Genomic DNA, 12,639 nt, shown 5'->3' on the forward strand with positions numbered 1-12,639 from the left:
AGACTGTGCTTCCAATGCAGGGGGCGCAGGTTCGATCCCTGGTCAGGGGACTAAGATCCCGAATGCCTGCGCTGCGTGGCCAACAAACAGACAAAAAAACCCCACACACATCAAGGAGACACTGAAATTCTTCATTTCCTACAAAGTCTGTGGACTCTAGTATATTTTACACTAGAGGCACATCTCAAAGGCTCACAGCTTCACGGGGCTCCGGCCGGCCCTGGTCAGCAGGAGCAGCCCTTTCATAAATCTGGAGAAACTGTGTTGAGTCAGGGCCAAGGGCATCCACGCAGCGCTCACTGTGAGCCAGGCCCTAGCAGGGTCTTTAAGCAATTACCTGTGGAAGTGGTCGCTGTCATCAAAGTCTGAAGCACAGGCCTGAGGCCAAGGGCACACACAGCCAGGCCACAGGCTGGCTTCTCAGCGGCCACGACCTGCCGTCCCCACTGGAGTCAGAGCTCTGCCGGTGCTGAGGACACCGCCCCCCAAATCAGACAGCCCCTGCTCTCAGGGAGGTCTCGGTCTGGGATGAGGGGCCTGGGGACTGTCGAGTGGGTGGTGGGGGGTGGGAAACTGGGCTGGGATGGCCTGGGCGGCGGGAGCCCCTCACACCGGCACTGGCGCCGCCCACAGGCGAGAAGCCCTACGTGTGCCCCTACGAGGGCTGCAACAAGCGCTACTCCAACTCCAGTGACCGCTTCAAGCACACGCGTACCCACTACGTGGACAAGCCCTACTACTGCAAGATGCCCGGCTGCCACAAGCGCTACACGGACCCCAGCTCGCTGCGCAAACATATCAAGGCCCACGGACACTTCGTGTCGCACGAGCAGCAAGAGCTGCTGCAACTTCGCCCACCCCCCAAACCACCGCTGCCCACCCCTGACAGCAGCCCCTATGTCAGCGGGGCCCAGATCATCATCCCCAACCCGGCTGCCCTCTTCGGAGGCCCCGGCCTGCCCGGCCTGCCTCTGCCCCTGGCCCCCGGCCCCCTTGACCTCAGTGCCCTAGCCTGTGGCAATGGCGGGAGCAGTGGGGGTGCAGGGGGCATGGGCCCTGGGCTGCCCGGCCCCGTCCTGCCCCTCAATCTGGCCAAGAACCCGCTGCTGCCCTCGCCCTTTGGGGCTGGCGGACTGGGCCTGCCCGTGGTCTCCCTCCTCGCTGGCTCCGCTGGCGGCAAGGCTGAGGGGGAGAAGGGGCGTGGGGCAGTGCCGGCCAGGGCCCTGGGCACAGAAGGCCACAAGACCCCCCTGGAGAGGACTGAGAGCGGCCGCTCCCGGCCAAGTCCCGATGGCCTCCCCCTGCTGCCGGGCACCGTGCTGGACCTGTCCACAGGCGTCAACTCAGCGGCCAGCAGCCCAGAGGCACTCACTCCTGGCTGGGTGGTCATCCCGCCGGGCTCCGTGCTGCTCAAACCGGCTGTGGTGAACTGAACCCACTTAGTGGACGCCGACCACCTGTAGCCCAGCCGGCGGCTCCCAGCCCTGCCCCCCGACGAACGGAAGCTCTTCTGCGAAATAGCAATAATGTTCTCCTGCCCCAGGGCCCAGTTGGCTGTGTCCCCTGGGCAGACCTAGCCCCAGATAAGCTGGGCAGCAAGGATGGTGCTAGAAGGGCATTGCTGGCACCCCAGGCTCCCGAGGGAGGAACTGGGTCTGCCAGCTAGGGAGAGCTGTGCTCCTGGGTGCTGAGGCCTGGCTCACCTCTGCCCCACCCCACCCCACCCCATCCTCCACCTAGCCTTCAGTCCCCCTGTCCCCCAACTCTAGTGCCACCCTCATCCAGTGGCCAGCCGGGCAGGTCACCCTCCCTCCCTTGCCCACCTGCCAGCCCTGTCCCAGCAGTGGGGTGGTGGGGTGGCATCTGCCCTCCTGACTAGTGCCAGGCTCCCTCCCCATCCCCTTTAATGGTGAGCTGTGAGGACCCCCTGGGATTGAGGTCCCACCCCATCCTGCCTAGCCTCACTGGGCCCCTGCTCTGGGGGCTCCTGACCCCTTTCCCTCTGGTCTACCCTCCAGAGGGAGAGCAAGACAGACGCAGGCCCTGGCAAAGCCACAGGAAGAAGCCACCTTACCTTATGACAAGGCGCCTCCCAGCTTGGAGAGGGAGGCCCGCTCTGCCAGCTGCCCCTCATTGCCCGCCATCTGCAGCAGCCAGCTCGCTGCCTGAGGGTCAGTCCCTCCTGTGGACTGGCTGACACTCCAGGTTGAGGGGGCTGGCTGACTACTCATCTGCCCCTTCACCACTGGGCCTCCCTCTACTTTCAGGGAGCCCTGAGTGGGGAGAGGTGCCAGGACCTGGGACCGGCCCAGCTCAGGGAATAGGTGGGGCTGGGCCTGGCCTGGCCTGGGGTGGTGCCACCCTGCACAAGGGGCTGTGGAGGCCTGCAACGTGGTGTTAGGAGGGGAGGCTGGCTAGGCACAACCCCGGGCTGGGATACGGCTTCTGTCCTGGGGACACCAAGTCACGGCCAGCACAGGTGAGGGAGGGCTCCAGGCTGGTGCTGGGCATGGGAGCTTCCAGAGGCCATGGACAGAAGGACCTGGGCTTGAGGAGGGGAAGAGGGGCTGCGAAGCAGCCAAGGATGCCCTTGGGAGGGCCCCACTCCTCTGCCTGGGAAGGGGAAACCAGACAAAAGAACCTGGACTTGGCGACCTGGCTGCTTCCTTTGGCTTTTCTGAGCTGAGCTCCTAACCTAGGTGTCCCTGCTCTGCTCCCCCACGGAGGGGACCAGAATAAGCTAAGGATGCTGGGGCTCCGTGTGCCCCAGAGCCCACACTGCTGCCCAAACCCAGGGAGCTGGGCTCTCCCACAGGCCTGGCAGTGCAGCACATGTCTCATTCCCCGCCCTAAGCCCTCACGTTCCCTCCCCGTAGGGGGCCTGGTTCCGTCTGGGAGGTGCTGGCCCAGCAGTCAGGAGCTCTGTCTGGCTCCTAGGCCTGCCCTGCCCTTGGCCACAGTGACCAAGCCCTCCGTGTCGCCGGCTGCAGAACAAGGGAGCTATGGGACTGCAGGGGGGTCCTTAGCAGCCCTGCAGCTTCCCTCCTTTGAGCAGCTCTGCTGACCCTGCCCTTTCCTGGACTGCCCTTCTGTCCCAGAGGGGTCACCCTGACCCAGCCCACTGACAGGGCCCGGCAGCACTGGCTTTGCCCCTTGAAGGGGCTGTGAGCAAAGCAGGAGGGAGCTGGTCTCCTTCCCTCGCGCCCCACCCAGGACCCAGGCACCCCCACCCCCACTAAGGGCCCCAGGCCTTAAGTCCCCATTGGGGTGAGGGGTTTGAGACTCAAGCCCCGGGAGCAGAGGAACAGGGCACTGGAAGGTGACATTAGCTCAGCATGTGACTCGGTGATAGACCAGGCCCGAAGGGGCCGGTGTACGTGTCGTTGTTGTCGGTTTGTTGTTGCACATTCCAGGATATCAGTATTCTAACAGGTTCTAAGTGCCTTTCTATCGTAGCTTATGTTTTTCCTCCTCTTGGCTCCATTGCTGTTAGCATAGAGTTTTAAAAAAAGAAAAGAGATAAGCTAATGACTATAACAATATATTCCTCCATGTGAGAGGAAGTTTATAAAGAAACAATAAAAGCGAGTTACAAACACGGTTTGTCTTGGATGTGCCAGGAGCTGGGCCATGCACAGGAGACCACCTCCGACCGCCTGTGCCTGGCTCTGGGGTCCCCCACCCAGACTGCAGTGCCGAGACCCTGTTCTGGGGTTTTCTCCCAACCCTGTGGGGGCCATAAGCTCTCTATCTGCTGCTGGGAGCCGGAAGGGAAGGGCGGCAGGGGGAGGTGCTGAGATGGAAGGTTCTGGACAACACATCGCAGGTTCAGGTACTCATCTGCCACTGCCTGCCATGACTTTGTTAAGTGCCTTAGCTATGGGGAAGCCTGGCTCCCTGGCCTCGGTGCAATGAGAGGCTGGCAAAAGCTCCTCTTTTCCGGCCGCACCCTGGAGCTTTCCCCCCAGATTACTGAGGTGTTAGAGCCCAACCCAGGTCAGGGAAAGGCGGCCTGTGACGGAGCCCAGGGGCCCGAGCTCCATCCACCCACGGGGTGGGCGGGGCAGACCTGAGGACAGTGATGCCGAGGGAGGGCCTGGCATTGGGACTGCGACAGCAGGAGAGGCTGTGTCCGGTACTTGACAGAACGCGACCAGCTTCCTTAGACAAGCAGGGCCAGGCTGGCTGGCTTCTAGCCAACCTTGCCCACACTGGCCCCGCTAGGTGTCAAAGGCCCAATAACGGGCAGGCAGATGCCACTGCTTCCCCTCCCCTGCACGTACAGCCCCACGGCTGGCGGGAAGAGCAGCCTGCCTTCTGGAATCTGGCCGTGCGCACTCAAGAAATGCAGAAAAGACATTTATTACCGAGCTATAAATTAGAGGTGGGCGGGTGGGGTGTGAGGCACCGAGCGGTCACGTTTTGGGCGGCTGCTCTCGCTCTCTGTCCTCCTGGGCCTGGATTCTGAGTTCCTCCTCAAGGCGCTCCTTCGCTCGCACCACCTGGGGAGGGAGTCACAAACAGTTAGGCAGGATGGCCCCTTCCCTCCCCGGGTCCAGCTCCAGCTCCCTGGAGAGCAGTAGGCAGGTCAGAGGTAACAGCCTGAGTGGAATATAAACAGAGGGGCCCGGGGACGCACTGACTGAGTCTGGGAGCTAAGAGCTGGTTCCAGCACTCCACCAGCTAGCGGTCCTGGCCCTTCAAAGCCTCGGCTGCTGGGGGCTCCACTGTCCAGGGTGACACAGGGCCCAGGCCAACACAGCCCCACTGGCTGGGCCACATGGAGCTGAGAGCCCTGAGGGACTGGCAGTTCAGGGGGCTCCCTGCGCCCCAGGGACCTTTCTCCTGCCAAGCTCTGAACTGCCTGGAAATGAGGGAGGCCCAGTGAGAAGCGGCCCCGTGGCCTGCCCCCGTCCCAGCACTCACCTTTGACTGCAGGTAGAAGGAGCCACCCACGGATTTATCGTTCACCTTGAATAGGTGTTCGTAGTTCTGCAGAGGAGGGGAGACGGTGAGGGTCCCTGGGTTACAGAGGCGGGGGAAGCTAGGAGATGACAAAAAGGAAAGCGAAAGGGCTCGCCCCCTCCGCCACGCTACAGCACCCGGAGCCGTTGAGGGGCGGAAAAGCGGACAGGTGCCCACTGAGGGAGGCCCACACCTCTGCCACCGCTGCCTGTGGCCTAAACACTGCCAAGTGACAGTGGCTTCTTCGAATCCCAGCTGGCCGCAGCCAGAGCCCCCGCTCCTGCCCGTTTCTGCTGCCCCCCTTCCCCCTCCCAACGCTGGTGGCCTGCCGCCCCATCCCCACTTCTGGTCTGCTTGTCTCAGAGCTGGCCTGGTGGCCTCACCTTCTGGATCTCCTCAGGGCTCAGCTTAGAGACGTTGAGAATCTGCTGTGCCTCCTGGAGGCTGAGGCCGGAGAGGTTGGAGGCGGCCGCAGACTGGTGTCCCGCGCGCCCCCGGGCGTCAGCTGCTGCCCGGCTGGCTGTGGGGACACACGGGTGAGCACTTGGCACTCAGCAGCCCGGAGCTCCCCCAGGCCTTCCACGTGGGCAGCTCACCGCTGCCAGGTGGCGTGGGGGAGGAGACAAGCCGGGCCAGAGGGCATCTCTTCTCCAGGAGTGAATTTTTTGGGGGTGGGGGGTAGTAAAGTGAGGACAGGGGCAGGGGCTGGTCAAACCTGGCATCAGGTCCCCAACCTAGACCATGAGATGACCCTGTCCCTCTTTTCTCCCCTGGCCTCTACCTCCTGGATGCATCGCAAGTTGGGGAGTTTAGGTTACTATGGGGAACAGAGTGAAGCTGCAAGCAGGGGGAGGCAGCATGGCTCTGCCCTACGGTTACCTAGGCCACCAAAGCAGGCTGCCTTGGGTGACTTCTTCCCTTTCAACGCCTCTAGATTCAGAAGCCAGTATACTTTTTCTTAAAGGGTCAGAGAATAAGTATTTTAGGTTCTGCAGGCCAATTAGTCTGTGTTGCAATTACTGGACTCTGCCTCGAAAACAGCCAGAGGTATGGCTGTTCCAATAGAACTTTATTTACAAAAACAGGTGGCCAGGAGGGCCAGTGTGCCCATTTCTGGCCGGATGCTCACGCCCATCAGGTCTCCCTTTTATAGGATTGTCCCAAGATCTAGCAGTCTGCCCCCCCAATGGGAAGTGCCCCAGGCGACCTGAGCTGCCAGAACCCCACCCCACAGAGGGCCCTTGCATTCACAATTGGCCCAGTGCCAGGGAGGGGCCCAGAGCTACCGGGAAAATCTGAGCCAGGCAGGATCTCCCAGCCCAAGGAGACAGAGGCCCAAGCTTACCTGCAAACTCCTGCTGCAGGGCCCGGGCAAAGGCCCTGCCCACCACCTGCACGCCCATCACAATGATCTGGGCCAGGTACTTGGCCTGTGAGCAAAGCAGGCACCTATTAGCAGGCTACATTCTCAGAGCCCCCAGTGATGGACCCTGGAAGTGGTGGCTGTGCGACAAGACTTCTGGATTGCTGAGGTAAGGAAGCTCAGAGCAGCAGCCATAGACCACTTCCTCCAAAGCACCCTGATAAAAAGCTTCTGCTTTGGGTGGCTTCGGGTGCCCATGGGACAGCAGGCCTGGGGAGCGGGGCGGGGGGGGAACCCAAGAGAATCCCCAGAGGCAGACGGGACTCTCCCTCGTCCTTTGGAAGAGGCGGACAGGAGCCAAGGCAAAGTGGCCTGGGAACCAGAACTCAGGGCTGGTCCCAGACCCACCATTCACTCTGCCACGACCGGCAGCTTCTTGTACTTGGCTGGTCCAACCGTTACTGGTGGGGAAACGCAGTGCCATTCTAATTCTCCCCACACTATTCAAGTCAGTTCCAATCAACACAACAAAAGACCAAAATACCCTCCACTTTCAGGAGCAAAGCCCACTAGGTGGGCATTTAGACAAACACAGCAGGGACCAAGTGGTGAGGGAGAGCAGGCCAACCCCTGTTCTTCCACTGGCTCACTCCTTCACTCAAACCCTGCTTGATAGTTAGCACTGGGACCACAAAGATACCCAGGACCCGGCCCTGTGGGAAACCCTCCACTGCAGCGCAGCGCGAGCGTCTTCTACCCCAAGACTGCGTGGGCCAATGCACCATGGAGACAAGTGGGGCATCTCATCAAGCATGACCAGAGGCGTGGAAAGGCACCGGAGGGACACCTCAGGAAGGACAGGGAGACTCTGGGAGGCAACGGCACTTCTCCTGGCAGGTAGAATCTCGATGGGAAGATGGGGGCTTTCTAGGCAGGGGGACCAGGGTGAGTCCAACTGGGAGAAAGTGTAGGGGATGCCTGGGAGCAGCCAAGAGCCCAGAGGTCTTGTAAAATAGTAGGAGGTAAGATGAGGCAGGCAGGTGAGATGGGAAACATACAGATCTTACTGTGACCAAGGATTACAAACAGACAGCACGCGTGTGTGTGAGCTGGTACAAACGTGGGTGCGTGGAGGACACCCGGAGAATGCTCACAGCAGGTCACCACTGCTCACATGGCACATCCAAGTGGTTTCCAACAACCAAGAATGGACTTAGCCAGGGTGCTGAGCACTGTGACAAACACATTCTATCTATTGTGCCATCTAATCCCAACAACTCAAGACACTGAAACACAGAGGGGTTTAGTGACCAACATGAGGACACACAACTAATACCTGGGGGAAGATGGGCAGAAAACCCACAGCCAGTGCTATCAGCTATCCCCAGGCTGCCCACCTCACACAGAATCCCGCGGTCTGCAGGGAGGGCGACTGAACAACATGACAAGGATCAGGACCCAACCCAGAGGCCGAAGAGGGGCTTGTTAGATTCCAGTGGAACCCCGACTCCAGAACTGGCCTTGCTGGCCTCCTAATGGGTGAGGTGGGATGCGGTTCCAGGCCATTAGTGGGGATTGATAAATTGGAAGTGGGTTTGGATTTCACAAGTGGGTGGAAATTTCATAAGCCCCGTATTTCATACCATGAAGACTCTCCAGTGATCAGAGGGGCGGGGCTGCAGGCGCTGCACTGAGGTGAATAGACTAACGAGGATCTGCTTCAGACGGGAAAGTCTCACCTGGCTTCTCCCGCAACCCCCACTTGCCTAAAGCCTCTCCCAAGTCGGGCAGGAGGCTCTGAGATGGACAGCTGGTCCTGTCTGAGGGACTGAGAGGCTGACCAGCAGGTGATTCCGAGTGTTCCCTTGGCCAGGAATTCCACCAGGCCTCCGACCACACCTCCTTCTGCTGCCACACCTGACAGCAGCCCCATCCCACTGCCTGCACTGCCTCGTAGTCAGGTGTTTACTTCTCTGCCCAGGTGGTGACTGTTGCTAAATAATGAACGTTAAGAGCTGAGGCTCTAACTGGGCAGCTCCCCCACCACCCCCTGCCCATGGCTCCTGCTGCCAGAGCTCCATAGCTGCAGGGCAGGCTGGGCTTCCTGCAAAGTTTCAGAGGCTACCCCAGTCATCCAAGGGAGCTGCCTGGTCCACCCACCGCAGCTACCAAGGTTCCTGCGGGAGGCATCTCCTGGGGGAGGCAGTGATGCGGAGGTTACACAGACAAGCTCTGGAATCACCTGTGTGCAAATGACAGCTGGGTGCCCTGGATAAGTTCCCCAGTCTCCCTGAGCCTCAGCTTCCTCTCCTATTGTGGTTAACAATAGGGCTGTCATGGGGATTAAATGAGGTAATCCTTATAAAGTGCCTCCCTCAGACCCTGATAATATAGTAGGTGTTCAATAAATGTTGATTTTCATTTATTACTACTCTTTGTTTCCCAAAACCTGACACTGGCCAGGCACTGGAGAGTAACAAAGCTCCGCCCAACACAGCAGCTCATTTGATAGAGCCTCTGATTCCTCAGGGGAAAAAGCTGCAAAATGTTGGGTTACATTCCCAGGGAGCTGGAAGCAGCATGGAAGAGAAGTGAGAAGGCTGCTTTAGTCAGGCTGACATAACCTGGGTCCCCGCTTTGCTTCTTGCCAGCTGTGTGGCCCTGGCAATCACTCAACCTCTCTGAACCTCAGTTTTCTTATCTGCAAAATGGGGAGAATAATACCCCCCTTATAGGAGGGCTAAGGCCCTCAGAAGGCAAGGCATGTAAAAAGTGGACACCTGAGCAGCTCAACAGCTGCCTCTGCTTCCAGACCAGATCCTGCTTGGTGCTGAATGATCTAGAGATCAGAGGTGCAGCCAAGCTTCTCAGCTACCTACTCAATACCCAGACACCTACCAAGTGCCAGGTGGGTCAGCTGTGCTCAGAGCTGAGGATTCATGGAGAGCACAGCTGTGCCAGCTGCAGCTACCACAGGGGATGAAGACAGTTACTGGCTGAGGCCTCTCCCAGAAAGCCCTAAAACACCCTATAATCCACTGACTGATGCTCGGGCCTGAAGACCCTGGGCAAGAGCAACTGGCCAACACAGCATCCAACTGAGGCCAAGCTGTTGGTCAAGAAGCAGAGGTCAGAGCCATGAGACTCCATGCCTGGGACACTGCAGATGGCACACATGCTTTCCTGCCTGGAGAGCAACGTGGCACAATGCGGGACCAAAGCCCTGCAGCTGGGGCAAAGGACCACAGGCAGTGTGGGGGGTTGGGAAGCCCTAAGGAATGTGGTTTGTCCTGTGTGAAGTGCATCAAGAAGGCAACCTGGCTTTGGACAGATGGATGTGCAAAGTTCCCTTCAAGGCACAGTTCCTTGGGCTGGTGGGTAGAGACAGCCACTGACTCACCCTCTCTCAAGGACACATGGAGATAGAAAGGGGGCTCTCTTCACCCAGGGCCCCTGCAAACAGCTGCTGGCATCACAACTAGGCAGGAGGGAGGTCAGGACCACAACTGTCACATCTGCCATGATATGTCCAGGGCCTGGGCTGTGGCTAGCACAGCAGGTGCCCGATACATAACTGAATGAACGTGACACTTGACAGGGCTTCCAAATGCCTCCCACTCCCTCTGCTGAAGGAGGGTTCTGGCCATCCTCCCAAAACACGCACACAATACCCTACCTCTGCTGCCACTGCCAGCCAATTCAGTCTACCCCCAGCTTGGCATCCCCAGCTCTGGCTACAAATGACTTCTCTAGTTTTCTCTCCCCTCATTGCTCTCCACGTCATGTACTGCAGCCACACCATCTACTCCAGGATCGGCTCCCCTCCTTCTTTATTCTGAATTCATACACCACACAGGTCACTCTTTTCAAGTGCACAATTCAGCACTTTTTAGGATATTCATAGAGCTGTATAACATTTTCATTATCCATCCCCCCAAAACTCCATACCCATTAACCCAATGAACATCCTCTCTCCTCTACTCCACTACTGTCTAATCCCAACATGCTTCAAGACTTAGCTCATGTCAGGCTTCCCTAGTGGCACAGTGGTTAAGAATCCACCTGCCAATGCAGGGGACACGCGTTCAAGCCCTGGTCCGGGAAAACCCCACATATCCCACATGCCGCAGAGCAGCTAAGCCCGTGCACCACAACTGCTGAGCCTGCGCTCTAGAGTCCGCGAGCCACAACTACTGAGCCTGTGTGCTACAACTACTGAAGCCCGCGCACCTACAGCCTGTGCTCTGCAACAAGGGAAGCCACTGCAGTGAGAAGTCCGCGCACCACAGCGAAGAGTAGCCCCTGATCCCTGCAACTAGAGAAAGCCCCGAGCAATGAAGACCCAACGCAGCCAAAAATAAATAAATAAAATAAACAAATTTATATATATATATATATATATATATATATATATATAAAGACTTAGCTCATGTCATTTTCCTATTAATACTGTCCTATTTTACGGACTCGCTTGCTTTCTCCTTTAAGGTACCAACTCCTCCAGAGCCACATGCAGGAATGTGTGTGAAGGACCCAGCGGGGTGGGGGGTGGGGTCCTCAGAAAATGGCAGTGACTATTACAAGGCAGGAACAATGTGGTTCTATGTGTACTCTCAGGACACAGAGCAGCTGGGCTTAAAACTGGGATGAGTGACCCTGGAAAAGTCAGATGCCCTGAGTTTCAGATTGTTTATCTGTAAAATGGGGACAATGAGAGCACCGACTTCTTTAGAATTAAATGGGAATCTACATAAGCCTCAGCTCAGGGCCTGGCACTTGTAAGCTCCTACCTTATCCTTAACACTATCAGTTAATAAGTGGCTCCCCAAACCCACTGCCTCAATCACTCAACAATCCTCTAACCGGGGATAGAGCTCAGGACCCTGTACTTTTAAAGGTCCCCAGGTGACCTGACGCAGCCAGTGTGGCCCAGATCTGTGGGCTGGCTCTGGGTGCCAATGGTACCAAAGAAATGCTCAGTTTCCGGTGTTGCAGGGTCTGGTTCAAGTCCCAGTTCTGCCACTTCCTCGTGAAAGTCCCGGAGCCCGTTTCACCAGCTTTCAAATGGGGACGATAATAGGGCGACACCATCAACTAGCTCGGGGACCGAGCAAGGGCTCGCGGGCCGGACTTACCTCCATCTAGGGCTGCCGGCACGTGGCTAGTGCACACGGCGATCGCATCTGCTCGGTATTTCCCGGCATGCCAGACCCGCCCTGCCTTCCAGCCAGAAGGCTCTCCCTGGCCCCGAGGTCGCCAGCGCCCGCCTCAGTAACCCCCGGCTGCGACACCCCAGTCCCCGCTCCCCGCCGGGAACGCAGGTGGCGCGCGGCGCCCGCAGTCCAGCCGGAGCTCCCAGCCCCGGCCCCGAAACTGCCTCCCTTCCCCTCCCCTCCTCATGCCTCACCATGGCGGCCACTGTGCTTCGGAGGCACGGGCTCCGGCTTCCCGGCCCCTCAGCCCCGGCTCAAGGGCGGCCGGCGGGTCAAAGGTCAAGGGAAGCTGCAAAAAGCGCGTGCGCTGGGCATGCGCGTTGCTTCTGAAAGGGCGGGGCGTGGGCGGAGACCTATGGCCCGTGCGCGGAGTCGGGGCGGGGCCTGCCTCAGCCTCCTGCGTTCCGGCGACCACCGGAGGCTACTGATGGGCGGTTTCAGGACCCTCTGGCCGTCCTGCTTATCCTGGGGCGCTAGGAGCAACAGAACAACACCGGTCAAATGGGTGTGTGTGTGTGTGTACTATTTCTTCCCTCCATTTTGCCAAAATATTTGGGACTAAAAGACATGCAATAAACATACAACACCTCACAATGAGTAAGACGTCAAATTCTCACAAATATTTAGGAAAACAGGAAACTTCAAAGTAGGTTTCATTCCAGGTTCCCTGTCTGGAAAGGAGGGCTCGTCTCCCTCCTCCTTCAAGTCTTTGTTCCAATGTTACCTTCTCAGTGAGGCCACCCTGATGCCCTACCATCGCTGCAACTTGTCCTCCATTCCTTTTCTTTTCTAATACAGGCTTTATTGAGAGAGAATTCATACACCACACAATTTGCCCTTTTGAAATGCATAATTCAGTGCTTTTTAGTATATTCACAGAATTGTGTAACCATCACCATTAGTTCCAGAACATTTTCAGCCCAGCCTTAGCAACTCCATACCCATGAGAAGTCACTGTCCATTTCCCCCTCCCCAGCCCCTCGTGACCACTAATCTGCCTCCTCTTCTATGGATGTCTCTTCTGGATGTTTCATAGAAATGGAATCATACTACATGCGGCCTTTTGTGTCCGTTTTTTTTTGTTTTTTTGTTTTTGCC

The 12,639-nt window shown here is 58.0% G+C and overlaps 2 protein-coding genes across 3 annotated transcripts in view; one reads left to right on the forward strand and one right to left on the reverse strand.

Moving 5' to 3' along the window:
- Nucleotides 1-3,598, forward strand: part of GLIS2 (GLIS family zinc finger 2) — a 20,825-nt gene extending 17,227 nt beyond the window's left edge. For both annotated transcript variants that reach the window (XM_079944664.1, XM_079944665.1), the window contains exon 7: nucleotides 634-3,598. In XM_079944664.1, the coding sequence (XP_079800790.1) occupies nucleotides 634-1,433 (800 nt within the window). In that variant the 3' untranslated portion in view covers nucleotides 1,434-3,598. The remainder of the gene's footprint in view (nucleotides 1-633) is intronic.
- PAM16 (presequence translocase associated motor 16) lies at nucleotides 1,498-11,887 on the reverse strand. Its single transcript, XM_079944666.1, has 5 exons — nucleotides 11,736-11,887; nucleotides 6,311-6,395; nucleotides 5,349-5,485; nucleotides 4,927-4,992; nucleotides 1,498-4,502 (listed from the first exon to the last, which is right to left on the reverse strand). The coding sequence occupies exons 1-5, from the start codon at nucleotides 11,736-11,738 to the stop codon at nucleotides 4,416-4,418; spliced, it is 378 nt and encodes a 125-aa protein (XP_079800792.1). The 5' UTR covers nucleotides 11,739-11,887; the 3' UTR covers nucleotides 1,498-4,415.
- Between the last annotated feature and the right edge of the window lie 752 nt (nucleotides 11,888-12,639).

This window comes from Stenella coeruleoalba (genome assembly GCF_951394435.1).
Source record: "Stenella coeruleoalba genome assembly, chromosome: 15".
NCBI classification, from domain to species: domain Eukaryota; kingdom Metazoa; phylum Chordata; class Mammalia; order Artiodactyla; family Delphinidae; genus Stenella; species Stenella coeruleoalba.